We start from the raw sequence: 19381 nt of genomic DNA, 5'->3' as shown, positions 1-19381 counted from the left end.
TGATAATCTCATTAATCTTAATGTTTTTTTAGATTTTTAAGTCACTATATTTAATTTATTTAGTATACATTTTCCCTTGAAAACACTAATATGATCATTTATGGATACTGTCGTCATGCCTATTCGACCGTTTCAAATATTCTGACACTACATAGGGCCGTTTTGGTATTACAGAACACATTCTATAATTAAACTGACTCTTCGAATTGTCTATGAAACTGACCAGCACTGTAGTCTATGGTCCATCGTGACGTCACAAACGTGGCAACACTCACTCGCACTATTGTTCACTGGTCTATGGCACGTCTATGGGAGGTTGTTCAGCAGCATTTGGTTGAACGCCTCCGAGACGCAAAATATCGGCTAATTTTATGTCCCTCCGCGCAAACGTTTCAGTCGCTCCTTCTCGATCTGGTCGGTGGGGGGCTCCCGGTCGAACGAGGTCAGCTCCAATCCTGTAAGGAAATATTGTTAAGTCACATAAGTGATAACTGCGTTAAAAACAACCGACTTCAAACTTGCACTTGCAATATTTACAAATACAGACAAAAATGCTCATAAAATAAAAACTACTGGGCCTATCCGAATAAAACTTTTTAGGGACCAATTCGACACCATCCCGCATCGAACAAAAAAAGAATCAAGTAAATCTGTTCAGAAACCTCGGAGTAATTGGTGTACATACATAAAATAAACTACATAAGAAAACATACTCCATTTGCTTTATAAAGTTTTGTTTTATCGTACCACTCCCTCATATCTCAAAGATAAATTTCAGTGTTTATGTACTCACGGACTGAACCTGCGCTCTCATGAAACTCTATCTCTATGTATTCCTACACACAAATCTTTCTTCAATTCTTCATTTACTGTGAAAGCTATTAAACTGTGGAATGATCTCCCTGTCACAATTAGAAAAGCTCAAACTTTCGAGACTTTCAAACGTTTACTGAATAAACATTACATTAAAAAGTGATAACTTATTGTATTTAGGTATATATTTTTAATATGATATTTATTTAAAATATACTTTATGTATGTATGTGTGTATGTATATTTTTATTTATAATAAGTTTTATGTACTTATGTATGTGTATGTTTACGTATATTGTTTTTTGAATTTGTTTTTTTTTAATTATTAATGTAATACAGCTTTAGCTTTACCACCACCCTCTGTCATGATTTTATGTTTTTTTATCTTGTGTTTGGTTGCCTGGAAGAGATGGCTACTAAAGCCATAAGGCCGCCATTTGTGCATGTCTCTATTCTGTATATGTATGTCTTTTTCCTGTTTGTAATGGGGTACAATAAAGCGTTTTCATTCATTCATTCAAAAAAAAAACATACCAGCCGAATTGATAACCTCCTCCTTTTTTGAAGTCGGTTAAAAAGGTAAGGCACACGGTGACATCCTGATATTTTGGGAAGGGTGTAGCATAAAGAGGGATAATCTATACATATAATAAATCTGTAGAAGGGTCAATTCTGTACATTGAAAATATTGAAAACCTAAATAGCAGGGGGTGTTACTGGATCGATACCAAGCCCATATATGTGATTAAAAAAAAATTTGTCTGTCTGTCTGTCTGTCTGTATGTATGTGAAGGCATCACGTGAAAACTAAAAGTTCGATTTCGATGAAACTTGGTATAATTATACCTTATTATCCTGGGCGTAAAATATGATACTTTTTATCCCGGAAAAATACGTAGAAAAAAAAAATCTTAATTATTTAATTTTAATTTTTCCGCGCGGACGGAGTCGCGGGCGGAAGCTAGTATATATTAATACTGTGCATGACTCACCGAGCTCAGTGAGCGTGGGGCGCTCGGTGAGGAAGCGCCAGGCGGGCGGGTGCGGGGGCGGCGGCGGGGGCTGGGGGGGCGCCGGGCCGTCCCCGCACAGCCGGCGAGACGCCAGCGCGCCGCTCACGTGCCGCGCCAGGGCCGTGCACTTGCTGAAGTTCACGCGGTTGCCGGACAGCCTGCAATTGAGCGATGAATTAATGAATGAATGAATGAAAAATTCTTTATTGCACACAAAAATACAAGATTACAACAAGTGATAACTGCGTTAAAAACAACCGACTTCAAACTTGCACTTGCAACATTTACATATTTATAAAGAAGGACTCTCTGAGCTTAGTGTTCGTAAGTTGTACATTTTGTGTCTGTTACAAAGATATCATATAGGAACTGTTCCCACCTTACAGAAAGGGTTCTATATGTAAGTAGTTGTAAGGTTTCCTATCTGTACAACTATTAAATAGTTAAATAAATAAATAAATAAATAAAGGGAATACACGTTATGAGAGATGCCCTGTTCCTTTTTTTTAAAGTAAATTTGCAATAAGGTCGTTCGAGGGACTTGCCCCTCGATTTTACAATTTGTTACGTGAAAAACATAAAGTCAAAGCTCTCAACAGGAATATATTCAAAAAAACGGTTTTAACCTGGCTTAAAAATTATGACTATGACAGTCTTGAAAATTAAATACGTATTTAGATCATTATTATAAATACTCACGTACACACACACACACACACACACATTCACGCACAACCATACTCATATTTATACATCCATCCATACACACACTGTTTGTTTTTGGACTTTGGATTAGCTTTTTCTTAACTTCTTAAATTTATGTTTTAATTCATGCAAGGGATCAATACTAGGGAAGGAACAGGTCCCCTTACTACAGGTTATACCTAGTAAGGGGGCCTGAACCCCAATCCAATATGACAAACTTATGTATGAATTCAAATAAAGATTTTAATTATTTATTTATTTATTTATATACAGACAAAAATGCTCATAAAATATAAACTACTGAGCCTATCCGAATAAGAATTTTATGGGACCAATTCGACACTATCCCGCATCGAACAAAAAAATAATCACGTAAATCGATTCAGAAACCTCGGAGTAATCGGTGTACATACATAAAAAAAAAATACCGGCCGAATTGATAGCCTCCTCCTTTTTTTTGAAGTCGGTTTAAAAAGAATGATACCAGTTATATTATGTACAGAGGGCGGTCTTATCGCTGTAAGCGATTTCTGCCAAACAACCCGAAAAACCATAAGGATTACATATTTTATGGTGGTGGTGGTGCATTATGTTTTGGATACATAGTATACTATAAAATTGAATAAAATTAAGGGATTAAAAGAAGGATATACATACGTTGTTATTGGTAGAGGGTTGTCGCGTAAGAACCACAGGATAGTTCTTTGGCATATCCATACTTAAATGCGAAAGTAACTCTGTCTGTCTGTCTGTTACTCAATCACGCCTAAACTACTGAAATTTGGTATGGAGATATTTTGATACCCGAGAAAGGACATAGGCTACTTTATATCCCGGGAAAATGACGCAATCCCGGAAATCCAACGGGAACGGGAACTATGCGAGTTTTTCTTTGACAGCGCGGGCGAAGCCGCGGGCGGAAACCTAGTTATGATATACATATTTTTTAGTAAGATATAAGTTACATGTTATGTAATATTGATATGATTTTAAAAGAGCAACTATGGAGTTTCTTGCCGGTTCTTCTCCATAGATACTGCTTTTCGAATCGGTGGTAAATGTTAAAAATACTTATGTAATGATGACTCGAAAGTGCTACTAAAAGTAGTCTAATTGAATAAATAAATGTTAAAGTTTCAGTTTGAGTTTGAGTTTGATACGAACTTACTACCCCGCGAGAGACCACCCATTTCTTTTCTTCAATTGAAAATATATTATGACGAATTATTGCTCTCGGGGCTCACTGAAAATCTGTGCTGTGACGTTTTTTACGTCATAGATGTTCATGGCATCCCCTTTTAATGGCATCATGCTTCACAGACTACACACTTCAATGTGTATTTTTAATACCAGTATTGTACAATTATAGTAATAATAGTATTTCATTATGTACTTGTGAGGCTATGTGCCATTAAACAAACATTCTTTCATAGACATGTCACATCTTTTTTTAAGTGGGGAAATCTTGCATAGATACCCACGGCCTCCGGATAAGGGGCCGTGGGTTATAAATAAATAAATAAATAAATATTATAGGACATTATTACACAAATCGACCTAGTCCCACAGTAAGCTCAATTAAGGCTTGTGTTGTGGGTACTAGGCGACGATAAATATAATATTTAATAAATACATATATAGATAATAACACCCAGACCCAAGAACAAATAATTGAGTTCATCACACAAATATTTGCCTTGGCCGGGGATCGAACCCGGGACCGTCGGCTCAGTAGGCAGTTACTTTACCACTGCGCCAACCGCGTCGTCGTCGTCGGTTATATCGGATTCATACCGACCAAAACCCCACTGTGTTCCGTCAAGCCGCATCAACGACGGGGCCAGGGGTATGGTAGAATTCGTCCGTGACCCCAATAGACATTGCACCTGCGATCAATTGGTCCCCTCCAGTGTCCTGTAGTTGCAGCACAAAGCTTGATCTCTAATACGTTGTTACACAGATATAAAATAAAATTGATGGCCAATTCCTTGTGTTAGGTGTTTCTAATTATATGTATGACGTTTAAAATAAAAGTACGAATTAAGGCTAGCAAGTAACAAAATCACGTCATCAATCAAGTATTTAATATATTATCTATAATTGTATCTATCTTGAAAAGCAGCTGACAATCTGGATGGAAGGGTGTCACTGAAAATCAGTGCTGAGGCATTATGCCTCAGGTATCCTGAGTGGCATCCTTTTTTGGCGCACGCAACCACACATTAATTTGATGGTTTTATTACTATTTTATTTTACTTTATTATTTTCTTTTTTTTTTCTTTAAATATTCCTCATACTCATTTGTAATTTATTTATTTTTTATTTTTTACATACATAGATTCCTTACAGCTATTTGTATTACAATATTTTTATTTAACTTTAACAAAACAATACGCCAATAAAAAGGAATACCAATAATAAGACAATTAATGTGACAGTAGTTTTACATTAATAATAACAATGATAAAGTGGAAAAAATTAATTTATACATATATATATTTTTGGACATGATATACAAAAAAGAGGAAAACGTACCTACCCATTATAGAATGTAATGTAATGTTTATTGTTGTGTGCTTGTGTGTGTAGAAATAACTGCTTTCTTTCTTTCTTTCAATTAAGCACTACTCACTTGGTCGGCGTGCTCTGGTTGACAAAGTGCAAGTCACGGCAAGTGACCGACAGCAGTGGTACCGCTGTCTCAGTCGGGGCCGCTGCTAGGGCTGCCCTGTATCTGAAATTATATGTGAGAGAATTATAACAATATAGTAGTTGTTATGTGGCTATACCTTCCTATTATAATGTACTCTATGGTGTACAACATAGTGTTGATATTCAATTGATATGAAATGCATGGGGTGTCGGGCCATGCTATGGTTTATATTCCTTGAGTCAGTAGCTCGATGATATAGTCTCGGTACTACCATCGACCGCGCAAGTTGTGCGCACTGAGTCATTATTTAATATTATTTCACATAACTACCTAACTATAATTAATTATGGAGAGTTATTTAAATTCTCCGACATATATATTTATTATATTGTTACTAGTAAATTAATTTAGATATTTTACGAACTATTTCGGTAAATTGATAAGTTCAAATCCTTTTTTAATATTAAGACGAACCGCAATCGCCGGTACAGCCTGAAAATCAGCGCTGCTTTTGTGCAGCATTTTGCTGAGGCTGTATCCGTTTGCCTATTGTAAGATACATTTTATAATGTGTTTGGCTGTTTTTTTTTGGCAATAAATTTCTTTTCTTTCTTTCTATTGTTCGTATAAATGTATCTATATGACTATGAAATGCGTTTATATGAATACCTATAAAATAGTAGCTTTCCGCCCGCAGCTTCACCCGCATTTTTAAAGAAAAACCAGCATAGTCCCCGTTCCCGTGGTATTTTCGGGATAAAACCTATTCTATGTGTTAATCGAAGTTACCCTCTATATGTGTGCTTAATTTCATTGTAATCGGTTCAGAAGTATTTGCATGAAAGAGTAACACACACACACATCCTCAAAAACTTTCGCATTTATAATATGAGTAGGATAGAATAACAATAATCGTGTACTTAGATTGTTAAGAAAAAAAAATGCTGATTTTCGGCGGTATGGCGACCATTTAGAACCGTCCGAAAAGTATGGCAGGGCGATTTTCGTAAATGGCTGCCCGACGGTGATTAACTGTGCAAAAATTAGCTTGGTACAAATGGTTTAATATCTTTTTTTTTTCAATTAACGCATTCGCGTCGGTATGGCGGGCTGTAAGTCACACCGGAGAAGTATGGCATGAAACTACCGCCTATTTCTTTTTTATGGACCGGTAAATTATAAATTTTGTGGAACAAATCGTTTGACACTCGTAATTTATCCGACGAGTTCGACTAACGCCCACGCGACTGGGCCCCCGGTACCAGAGTTTGAACATCATTTTTTTTGTCATTGCGTACTAAGACCCCTGTAGAACCGCCACACTGTTACAAATGATAAAAAAAATTGTGTCAGGATCTCCCGGCCTATTAAATAATTAGCTTACCTAGCATGGTTTCCGCTCGGTTCGACACACAGCTCGAGCTGACGCAGTTGCTGGCCGCAAACCGCTGACGTGCGGCTCCACTGTGATATAAAAAGAAAAAATGAGCATATTTCCAATTAGATTAAAAAAAAAGCCAAAAATATATTCCAATTACAATCTTGAGAAAATATTTAATCTTATTAAACTTATTTCATATGGTAACATAACGCCTAACCAGAATTTTTTTTCGCAAAATTTATTTCTATTAATTTGAACCATAAATGTCAATCACTCATCACCAATCATAATAGGTAACACAGACATAACACAAAAATCTCTTTCTCACAATTAAGTTTTCATTAATTACATGGGTCAACATGAAATTTGACTTTGATTGCAAAGCATTAAATTTCGGTAGTTTAGGTCGTAATTAGACGGAAAAAATATATATGGCATGAAAACCTTTGCTTTTGTGCTTAGAAAACTGATTGAACGAAATCTCTGATTTTAATTTTTGATTGGAAATAAAACTATGTATTGAAATAAAAATGTTTTATTATTTTTATTAAGTTTTACTATCAAATTAGCTTACAGAAAAGTGGAAATTAACTTAAAAGTGCACACTTTTACTTTTTATTTTATGTTCTTAGCTACTTTCTCTAAAAAAAGATTGTTCAAAATTTCGTGTTCAAAATTGTTGTTCAAAATTCATGATGTCCTGATGGAAACATTCTCCTTGCTCTTCGGAATAGGCTCCCATATTGTTTTTAAATTTATCCATCCAATTTGTAAGCATCGTATTTGTACTTTCGTGACGACATTTTAAGTTATTCTGGGCTTGTAAATAACACCTGATGGTTGTTTATCACTCGGGTGCCATCTAGTGGCACAGTGTAAACGTTAATACCCCACTCTCACCGCGTGGTCTTTTTAAAAATATTAAAATCAATTAAAATTTATGAAAAAATTGATAAATGCGTATTATTATTATAACTATCACAAAAGCAAACTTTATACCGAAAAAAGGTATTTTCTTTTCGTTTTTGTGCATAACTAACTGGAAAATAATAGTATAAACTTTAGGACAAAGAACGAAAATTTTTTTGTAGAGCATTGTTGTAGAGTCGTGTTATTCACCAGATATTTTAACATACCGTTTTCTTCATTCTAGTGACTGGCGACATATTGAGCGCGCTTATGATCGCCATGAGCGAGTTAAAATTGCCGAGGTTGAAACACTCGCGCGCCGTCATCACCCACTGCTCGATCACGCGGGCACGATACTTGCTCTTTACCGGCTGAAAGTGTTTATTGATTTATTTATTAAGTGTTAAAATTTTTATTTTTGCATGCACTTTATTCAAAAACCTTATAACCCAGTCAAGATTAAAGGTATAAAATGTATAATTCATACGTCAGACAGACAGGACAGTTGTTTGACAACCAAAGATTTTTTTTTCTAACTAGCTGTGCTCCGAGGATTTACCCGCAGTGCTCTGCTCCTGATGGGCTCAACGAGATGATATTTCAAATCGGATCAGTAGTTCCCGTAATTACAAACAAACAAACTCTTCCGATTTACAATATTGTTGTAGTATTGATTTTAAGCTTAAAAATTTATTGAACTGTCAAATTTCTTGTTCATTCTTCCTCATGAATCTGCATAAATCTGCACTTAACGCGAAAAATTTTTTTTTATAATTTTGTATGCAAAACTTACCTTCAATATATCAGTAGCAACCAAATAGCTCAATCGGTTGAACCACTCAGCGTAAGCCTCCAGATTCTTGGTGCTCTTCGTTTCCACATGATGCAGGGTTATACCCTTGGATGATGTACCGGCTTGTACCGGTGCGAAGGTCTGGACGAACTCCTCTGGACCCAGGAACGAGAGACGGTGCAATTCCACTATGGTCAGCTGGTTGGCCAGTTCCACGGGTGTGAGGCCCAGGGTCAGGATATCGCCCTGTGGAAGGTCCACAATGTTAATCTATTTTAATGACATCCTTTGTCACCGTATGTAAGGCAACTACTTGGTGACAACACGTTAGGTTAGGCAAGTTTAAATGAATAACAATGAAATTAATTTATTTAGAGCTCAACCTATGATGGTTTGAATCAGTATCAAAATAGACGCATCCCTTTCATTCAAGTGAGACGAATAAGAACTCTTTTGTGCAAATTAAGTGAGAACACTGTTATTAATGTGAGAAATAGCCGACGGTTGCTCCTGAGTACCATCATTCTTTTACTGTTATCGGTAAGTTCTAATAGAGCTCTTATTTTTGACAGATTAAAAGAAAATCAACTTTTGCGTTTAATTCGTAGACGAATGTGAATGAATTCAATGCATCGGTCAAAAAATGCATTGGACCAAATTCTATCTGATCTCTTCCTACTACAAATGTCCTTGTAAAAAGAAATAAAAATAACGAGGGTAACTCCTATTATAATTCCCCGACAAAAAACACCTACTAACTAACAGAAAACGTCTTACGTCATTGGAAACAACAAAGAAAGATTGAGAAAAAAAACGAACATCATGTATTCTGGAAATGTGTATTTGTGCAATAAAATTGGAGTGACTAATAAAGATCTGGTTCAGATAAAACCAAGTTAAGCAAATAGAAAGATCACTTACAAGCGGTAAGACTGCCCTTTTTAACCCGGTAAATGTTTTTTTTTCTATTTTTTTTTGTATTATAATATTGTATTTTTTTTCACTACACTACAATAGCAGGGAGCCACTGGATGCAGGCCGCCGGTGACCGGTCTTACTGGAAATCCTTGAGGGAGGCCTTTGTCCAGCAGTGGACGTCCCACGGCTGAAACGACGACGACGACGACAGTACAATACTCTTGATATAAATTTTTATTTGGCTGTGTTGTAAGAAAAAAACATTCGGCGAAACTTTTAATTTGTTGTCAATCTGTGACCCAGGATTTACCGAAAGAGCATGCACTACTCTCGAAATTTTTTTTTTTTCATTTTATTTAGAAACCTTATAAAGTAAAAACTTGTTTCCCTTCAACAAAAATTTTTAGCAATTGATGTCAATCTGTGAACGGTGAACCAGGATTTACAAAAGAAGCATTCATCACTCTCAAACATAAAGTCCATCAGTGTAAAGAGAGAAAGCAGTGGAAAATTTTAAACAAACTTCCGACTTTGTATTCCAACAATACAAAGTACTTTAGGATACACATATCTCAAAATCCATAGGATGCAGAGAGAAATTCAAACAGATTGTATATTTGGTAGTGCATGTAAACAAAAGAATCAAAGTACTGATAGGCTACTTTTTTTTCAAAAACCTTAAAACAAACTTTTTATGCTTAACGTTGAATGTTCCAACTACAGCAACGCTTCGCAGAATCGAGCACTCTTAAAAGTAATGCGCGTGAATTAATGCGTGCAATCGATTTATCGTTAGTAATTATTAATTGTTGGAAAAAAAATTAAAGCTTTCGTTTCATTATAGATTTTTCGAAATACTCAAAGTTAATTCAAATTGTGTTAAAAAAATAAATATGTCGGCGCCACCGTCGAAGCTTTAAAAAATAACGAACGGCGAACCGATAAAAAGCAGCGCGCCCGCACAACTCGGGTCATTCGTTCGCCGACCGTGGCCGAGTGCACATCTATTACGAGCTTACTATAACTTATTTGTGATATTTATTTTATTAGTGGTCATAATTGTAATACCAAGTGATTGTATTAGAAATGACTGTATTGTAAAACTGACATGATTAAAAAGAGCAACTATGGAGTTTCTTGCCGGTTCTTCTCTGTAGATACTGCTTTCCGAATCGGTGGTAAATAAAGAAATGTTTGAGTTTGAGGTGTTTCTTTGCTCGATTACCCAACGCAACGCCCACAGCCTGAAAATAGATTCACATTCTACACCTTTCGCCGATAAATATAAGTATGGATGAAGGTACAAACATTGAAAAAAATGTTAATGAAATAATCAAAATCCAAATTACTTAAAATAACCGTAAATAGTTTTCAACCAATTATTATGTATACCACTTTATTTACACATTAATGAGGTTATTGCTAACTCTATGAATATTTTTTTTTCAACACTGAACTTAGCGCAACCTGCCGGTGCGTTCCACGTTCCAATTAAGCATCAGCATAATTCGGCATTGTGCGCCACTGAGTCGCATTATTTATTGGAAAACAGCCTGTGTGACATGGGCATAATAAAGTTTATATTATTTTATGTTATGGCAATGACATGTCCATAGACAACACAACAGACTTCCTTCAAAGATGGCGGTTGATGAAACGAGAATACTGATAAGTTTATTTACGGTATTATATTTCTATCCCTTTCTATCGTTGAGCGCACATACGGACTGATAGAGATAGACAATGTCCTGGTTTGATTGTAACGAATATTAACGTACAGTGGTTATTTTCTCGCAGTTTTATTTATTTTACTAATTTCTTGTGTAATTTTTAATATACTGTAACGGACGTGACGTCGCCTGTCACCCCCGTCAAGCCAAGCCGCCAAGCCGCCATTTTGACGTCACCTCCTACCAGCCGCCATGCCATGCCTACCAGCCAGCCACGCGGAGGGGATAAGCCTATATATTAGCTTGCCATTGTTAAACGTGGCCGGGCTCGTAAAACCAAACACAGGTCGGTCGAGTCTTCGCAAAATGCGAAAAGGTTTAAAGTTTCTGAGTCGGGCACAGTCTCCTATACTGTGTCCCAAATACCTAAACAGGGCGGTTCGCCCCCACAGTAACCCGCCCGTATTAGCGGGCGGCGCTATCTACCTGCTGCAGGGGGCTTCCCGCCCCGATCAGTGTTCCCCACGCAGCCTCCTTACGGAGGCCGCGTGTGCGAAGATCCCCCGATTGAAACTTGGATTATTCTTGATAAAACTTTCTTTCCATAAGAACCATCCTCGTACTTCAAAAGGAATATTATAAAAAAAATAATTATCGAAATCGGTCCAGCTGTTCACGCGTGATGCCGTGACCAAGGGAAATAGGGATTCATTTTTAGGGTTCCGTAGCCAAAATGGCAAAAACGGAACCCTTATAGTTTCGTCATGTCCGTCTGTCCGTCTGTCCGTCTGTCCGTCTGTCACAGCCGATTTACTCGGAAACTATAAGTACTACAGTGATGAAATTTGATGGGAATATGTGTTGTATGAACCGCTACAAAAATATGACACTAAATAGTAAAAAAAAGAATTGGGGGTGGGGCCCCCCATACATGTAACTGAGGGATGAAATTTTTTTTTTCGATGTACATACCCGTGTGGGGTATCAATGGAAAGGTCTTTTAAAATGATATAAAGTTTTCTAAAAAACATTTTTCTTAAAGTGAACGGTTTTTGAGATATCAGCTCTCAAAGTCGTAAAAAGTATGTCCCCCCCCCTCTATTTTTATAACTACGGGGTATAAAATTCTAAAAAAAATAGAGGTGATGCATGCTAATTAACTCTTTCAACGATTTTTGGTTTGATCAAAGTATCTCTTATAGTTTTTGAGATAGGTTGATTTAACTGTAATTTATTATATTTGCTGCTACGGAACCCTTTGTGCGCGAGCCCGACTCGCACTTGGCCGGTTTTTTTTTATTATATATAAAGACATTCTGTCTTTTATTAATTGAATATTTAAATACTAATAATTTGTTTTGGTAAAAAAGATATAAGAAAGCAAATAGTTTCTGGACTCATCATCGGAAAAAACGTATTTCCTAATAGAATTGGAACCTTTAAATGGATCCACTTACTCCAAACGAATCATTTGCCTATACTCGCGAGCAGTGGTTTTTTCTTGACCGAGATTTTCTAAGCACTTGATCAGAAGTCCCTTTTTTACTGAACACTCTAAATGATTCCGGAGAATACAACGCAACAATATTAGAAAAGTTGAAGAAGGCAATTAAAGAAAAACGTTGAGGAAAATTAACCAAGAGAGTGTTGCTTTTGCAAGACAACGCGCCGGTTCACGAGAGCCGAGTTGCCATGGCTGTTCTGCACACGCATGGATTCGAACCACTTGTTTCACCCACCCCACAGTCCAGACCTGGTCCCTAGCGATTTTTATGTTTCCTAATTTAAAAAAAAAAGCTAAGGGGAAACGAAGTTTGACAGATTTGATACGGGCAATTCAAGAACCTCGGCTATCTGTATCAATAGCTTTACCCGAATTTAATCCCGACCTTCAGGATAGCGATGCTCGTGCTTGGTGCGAAACATTTGACCTATGCTTGCAAAAAAAACACTTTCCGGTGAAGACCTGATAATAACCATGAGTAAAGCACCAATTAAAGGATCTATTTTTAGCTAGATTCGATTTCGTTAAAACTCCTACAGCAAACTTATGGCGATTGTTTAATGGAAATCCAAAGGAAGGTGAATGCTTATCCTCATATGCCAGCCGATTTATGAGTGCAATAATGGCAAGATGGAAATTTTTATCAACGGAACAAATTGCCATTGCTGTTACACTAGCACACGCTGCAAAAATCGACCTAAGATTGCAGAGATTGGCTTTTACAACTTAAATAGACAATACCATAGTACCGTAAAGTGAGAAAGAATTTATTTTGTTTGCTCACTCGTAGCGTCGTAACGACATGTGTATTCGTAGAGTGTCTTGTCCTAATTTACTAACATTATTATTAAGTTTTTAAGTTATTACATACTAGCGGTCCGCCCCGGCTTCGCCCGTGGTACATGTTTATGTTTTCTTTCCATAAGAACCATCCTCGTACTTCAAAAGGAATATTATAAAAAAATAATTATCGAAAACGGTCCAGCTGTTCACGCGTGATGCCGTGACGTTATTAATTGAATATTTAAATACTAATAATTTGTTTTGGTAAAAAAGATATAAGAAAGAAAATAGTTTCTGGACTCATCATCGGAAAAAACGTATTTCCTAATAGAATTGGAACCTTTAAATGGATCCACTTACTCCAAACGAATCATTTGCCTATCCTCGCGAGCAGTGGTTTTTTCTTGACCGAGATTTTCTAAGCACTTGATCAGAAGTCCCTTTTTTACTGAACACTCTAAATGATTCCGGAGAATACAACGAAACAATATTAGAAAAGTTGAAGAAGGCAATTAAAGAAAAACGTCGAGGAAAATTAACCAATGGTGTGTTGCTTCTGCAAGACAACGCGCCGGTTCACGAGAGCCGAGTTGCCATGGCTGTTCTGCACACGCATGGATTCGAACCACTTGTTTCACCCATCCCACAGTCCAGACCTGGTCCCTAGCGATTTTTATTTGTTTCCAAATTTAAAAAAAAGAGCTAAGGGGAAGGATATTTCCGACGGTACCGAAGTGAAGGAGGCAATTTCAGCGCATTTTGAGGCAGAAAACAAAAAATATTTTTTCGACGGTTTAGAAAAATTTATACATAGATTGAATAAATGTATTAGACTTAAGGGTGATTATATTAAAAAGGAAAAATAAATTTATTGTTATATCTTATTAACAACCTTTTCCATTCCGCGGACTTTTGGACGTCCCCTCGTATTTTATCATGTGAAACCTCGGCTGTGATTTGGCGAAAATGACTAAGTGTTTACAGAACAAAAATCGAAGACGAGCATTCATATTGTTCAGCAAAGATTTCTTCAATTTCAATACGAAGAAGGTGCAGACATGTCTACTTTATTATCAAAGATACAGGAAATTCAGAATGAATAGTCTATATCTGATAAGCTTGTCATAACGAAAGTTTTGATGTCGCTAACCAGACCAACACAAACTTACCACCAATAACTTCTTAGGAATCGAGAAGATCAGCGAAGAAAGTTCGCAATCATCTTCTGCTTCATTTGTTGCTAAGAAAAACTTTAATTAAATTGTTTAAGTGCTACAATTGTAACGTAGGACACTATCGTGAATGCAAATTTAATCAAATCTTAGATTTGTTATTGCAATAGAAAGTTGAAAAAATATACATCACACCATGCAATATTCCATGCTCTGGAAAATATTGGATTCAATTATCAATCGCCAATATCTGGAAGTGCGCCAGCTGATTAGTGACAGCTAGTACGCTTTCCCCCATGGCTGGTCAGCTGGCAATCTTCTTGTATATATGACTCACCGCTGGGTGAGCAAGGCTTAGCTGTCAGCTTGGACATAACGAAAGCTTTCGGTCGGGTATGGCACAAAGCGCTTCTTGCGAAGCTTCCTTCATATGGGCTTCCTGAGAAATTTTGCCAGTGGGTCACCAGTTTTCTCACAGAGCGTAGCATGAGTGTCGTAGGCGACGGTTCATGCTCTGATCTTTAGCCTGTGAATGCTGGTGTCCCACAAGGCTGCGTTCTGTCTCCCACTCTGTTTTTTCTGCATATCAATGATATGCTGCTAGACGGCATTCATTCATTCAACAATTCGCCGTGAATTTTTTATTGGGTTTTGATCCGGGCTGTTTCCTGGCCACTCTAATAATATTGTTCGGAATAGGTAGAAATATAAATAATTATTGTTGAGGCGAGCGTGTGTGATGGTTTTTTTTCTATTCTTTATAAATTTATATTGGAATGACATAAAACCAAAAATATCAATTTCAACGCGAGAATTTTTCGTTATATGAAACAAGTATTTAATGGCGAAGTAGTGTGCCTGGCTGTACAACGGTGGTGACGTACATGGTAAATTGCTTAAATAATACTCAGTGATGTCGATAATATGAAAACATCTGTTAAGTACATAATATAACACGCATTAACAATAAGAAGATGCATAACGCCACCCAGTAAAGACTTGTACCCGGTAACGATTGCAACATCGCACACACCTGCGATTCCAGAAAGTATTACGGCATTCACCATCACCGCGACGGTGGTGGACGGAGGGACGTAGTTTAAGTGAGATATACTTACCGGGCCACAAAGTGCTGGAACGATCTCTCCCCGCCTCTGTCTAAATTAACATCAGTCAATAGCTTTCGTTTCAAGTATCGAAAATACATCCTAAATTCTACGAATCAGCCTTAGTACCCGTTGTAGTGTCTGTCACCATATTTCATCTCTGATAATATTGTAAGTATAGTAAGAATTAATTTATAGTTGATATATATCTATTTTTAATTTCTTGTCGTATTGAATCCTATCCGTATAGTTCTTACTTATTTATATGTTTACTTTTATTTTATTTATATATCTACGCACCGACCCACCCACACATACACATGCATACACACACACACACACACACACGCACACACACGTGCACCCACACACATCACACAGGCTGTAACTCCGACTGTCAATAGGGGTTTCTGAAAACCAGTGCTGCCAGTTAACTCAAAAGTCACTGCAGCTTTATACTGAGAAGCCCCTTTTGATAACAGACGTTGCCGCACAGTACTCGTTTTTATTTTTAGGTTGTAAGTTTTTAATTGTGTAATTATTTTGTGTTAGTTTTAAGTTTTTTACCATGTTTTCTTATTACTTTTTTTTTTCAACAATCCAAGCCACACGCTTGTATTTTTTGTTATTACAATAAATTATTATTAAGTAAATTTCGTTTTTTTTTTGCGCCTTCGCGGGTCGGTCAATATATATAATTCAGCGATAAATATCCTTTGCTTTTTCTAATCCTACTAATATTAAAAATGCGAAAGATTGTGAGGATATGTGTGTTTGTTACTCTTCCACGCAAATACTACTGAACCGATTACAATGAAATTTTGCACACATATAGTGGGTAACTTGGATTAACACATAGAATAGGTTTCATCCCGGAAATCCCACGGGAACGGGAACTATCCGGGTTTTTTGTTTTTGCAGGTGGAAAACTAGTATATAATTTGCGACCAAGGCAGTGAGCGTGCGGACGGTAAGTGGCAGACAACTCTACCAACTGTCGACAACGGCGCGAAACATACCTAAACTAAGACTAGAAAATAAAGAAGGTGAAATTTCATCTTCTTCAAATGTTCCCAAATGTTCCAACAAGAAAGTTAGAATAAAACAAATAAAATATATCGGATATACACGAACAAGTTCTATAAGAAAAACAGATGGCATTTTTAAATAATGGCATGAACATGACACCAACATAATGGGTATTTCACACACTAAAATAGATTAACAGTAGGGAATAAATCCGTACCGGTTGCAAGCAATCAGTGCTTGTGACTTGCGGCACGTCGACCAGCGACTCCTCGTAGTGCTCGAGCGCGGTCAGCTTGTCGAGCAGACGCTCGAGCATGCTCGACACGTCCTCGCGCACCGACGACATGTGTTCCGCGGCGCACCTGAAACGTTTTCAGTGCACGTTGAGTATTTTTTAAAGGTGAAATTTAATCGAATTTGATTAAATCCCTCTACCTGAAAAATTAAATTTAATCGTTTTTTTTACCTGAAAAATTAAATTTAATCGTTTTTTTTTAAAGTGCTCTAAAAGTGACAATTCGCCCTGGCTTTACGCTTGCGTACGCAGCTTATAGCACTTAGAGGTCGCGTACATATAACAAAGGTGACAGAATTTTTGAAACAGATTCAATAGTTTCTGAGATTCTCGTTAAAACAAACAAAGATACAAACTCTCTAACTTTTACTATTGGAATAGAAAAGACATAAAAAAAACACTGCAAGTATCAGAAACTACATTTTTTACATCCGTTTTCAAATTATAATCATCAGTGATGCAAGTAAAATATACATATGTATAGAAGTATAAATAAAATCACTTGATAGAAACTTACAGTCGCAAAAAATTAATAACATATTTTAAATAGTTCGTATGCTGAAGGAGCGCAGACAAGATTTAAATAATAAGGAGCAAAACAAGTCGCTAATTATTTCGCCAAATTATATGGAAGCGCTAATGAGTATAATACGACTAATTACTATACATAGTACGACTATACATTTGGCATGGCAGATACGCTGCCAGGAGCTTAGTGGTTATAACAGAACCAGCCCCCCTAGACAAGTGGCGTTCTATTAGCGTAACGTTTGATAGAATAGATTATGAATGTATGAGATTGACGTAAGCTGTCGATACATTTATCTACAGCTTATGTCAATCTCATACATTCATAATCTATTCTATCAAACGTTACGCTAAACGAAAGCCACTTGTCTAACCCCTCAGGGTTTCTCGGTTCTACTCCCTTTAGAGACTATAAAGTATTATAAAAATATTTCTCCTGCGTTAAAGTCAAATGCAAGAGAAATATCGATCTGTGACATAAATAATGTATTTTACTCAACATTTTGTACGATAAACAGTTAACAATAGAATAGTAATAAAATAACTCAAACATACGCAATGCTATAACAGTATACACAATTATATTATTTATTCGCTTGGCCCTGATGAAGAAAACTTAATTTGATATACCTAAGTACAAAATATAACGCAATTCCAACTTCGGGAACACGTGTTATTTGAATATTCTCCATCATGCAATCTCTTCCAATTTAGTCAAAATAATAGAAGTCATTCTGACCTTAAAAATTGGAGATAATTAGATTAAAACAAACATAAAATAAAATCTCCATATTGAAAGTTGGTCCTTCGCAAAGCATTTTAGATTCAGTGAACGTTAGAACATATTTACATATGCACACAAGCTTCTTGCACTCGCAATAGCGCTCGATCTCTATACATGATTTTGCTGTATTAAAATGAATAGGCAATTAAAATCCTGCTCAGTAATTTGTCGCCTTGTGACCCGAGTGTAAGTTGCGAACTAGGCCAGCGCATTTGTTACTGAGTTTCCTGGTTAATCCGGGAAAGATCCAGAACATTATAACTCGCTTTCATTAATATACTTTGGCTCGACTTACCCTAATGGGAATTTGCAAGCTTCGTCAGATATAATTATGGAACTATCAAGTCTGTAAACCAAGTAAGATTAGCTTGAGACAATTCTGGAAAAAAGCTGATTAAAGGGAACCATCCAGAGTAAGGAACTTAAAAATATACATCTGATTTATCGTTTATAGTTACAATATTTCAAAGATCAGCATTCACCTCCCAAAATTGGCATCCCATAAAAGCTTGGTTCTCTTCAAGTACACATACTACTAAGTGACTCACTTGCAGTTACAATTATTAAAGTTAAAAACACTCCACTAATGAATTAGCATTCTGAATCGCAATTTTCAAAATATCTTTGTACCCAAAAAAACTTGGTACTCGCATTCCAAAATACCAAGATTATTTTTGATACCCGAAAATTCGCTAATCTCCGAGTATACATACCTCTGTGTGATGCTCTTGAGCAGAGCCATGACGCGATCATCTCGGAAGTCGTACGGGAACATTGTGGTCCACTGGTCCACGACGCGAACCAGAGAGACCATGTCCTGGACTTCTTTTTCTGTTGACTCCTTCATTTCTGATTTGCCCTGAAGTGTTTGGTAGATGCGGATTATGAACAAAATCTAATAAATAATAAACTCTTTATTAGCAGGTAGGCAATATTAAAATTAATATTTTATGTACTTAGAATCTACTTAATCTAACAACCTACATGCTAAAAGGATTGCCACTAATGTCTATTAAAGTTTTGTTTTAGAAGAATATGGTTTTAAATGTGATTGCAATCCGGGGGGTAGTACCCCCCGGATACTTAAGCTTATCAAAAAACCTGCAAATCACTCGTGCTGATACTTAAGAACGGCATTCATACTATTACATTCAAGATATATGCACTCAAATCCTGAAATTCATTTCCCCATTGAGTTTTAACTTAAAATCAATAAAAATAACTGCGTTAAAAACAACCGACTTCAAAAACGGAAAAGTAAGAAATAAAAAAGATTTGATATTATTAATTACTACATATTATTTTTATGTGCTATTTACTAAAAA

The 19381-nt window shown here is 36.5% G+C and overlaps 1 protein-coding gene across 2 annotated transcripts in view; it reads right to left on the bottom strand.

Annotated features, from left to right (window-relative positions):
- The window catches only part of LOC123705579 (ras-GEF domain-containing family member 1B-like), a 69537-nt gene continuing 50156 nt past the window's right edge, over positions 1-19381 (bottom strand). For both annotated transcript variants that reach the window (XM_045654432.1, XM_045654433.1), the window contains 8 exons: positions 18770-18915; positions 16667-16811; positions 8268-8513; positions 7702-7845; positions 6569-6648; positions 5164-5265; positions 1806-1984; positions 1-455 (listed from right to left, as the gene is read on the bottom strand). In XM_045654432.1, coding sequence (XP_045510388.1) covers positions 370-455; positions 1806-1984; positions 5164-5265; positions 6569-6648; positions 7702-7845; positions 8268-8513; positions 16667-16811; positions 18770-18915 — 1128 coding nt within the window. In that variant the 3' untranslated portion in view covers positions 1-369. The remainder of the gene's footprint in view (positions 456-1805; positions 1985-5163; positions 5266-6568; positions 6649-7701; positions 7846-8267; positions 8514-16666; positions 16812-18769; positions 18916-19381) is intronic.

The sequence above is a fragment of the Colias croceus genome, chromosome Z (genome assembly GCF_905220415.1).
Source record: "Colias croceus chromosome Z, ilColCroc2.1".
Classification (NCBI taxonomy): domain Eukaryota; kingdom Metazoa; phylum Arthropoda; class Insecta; order Lepidoptera; family Pieridae; genus Colias; species Colias croceus.
The sequence above is the reverse complement of the archived record's forward strand: the minus strand, read 5'-3'. Positions and strand labels throughout refer to the sequence as shown.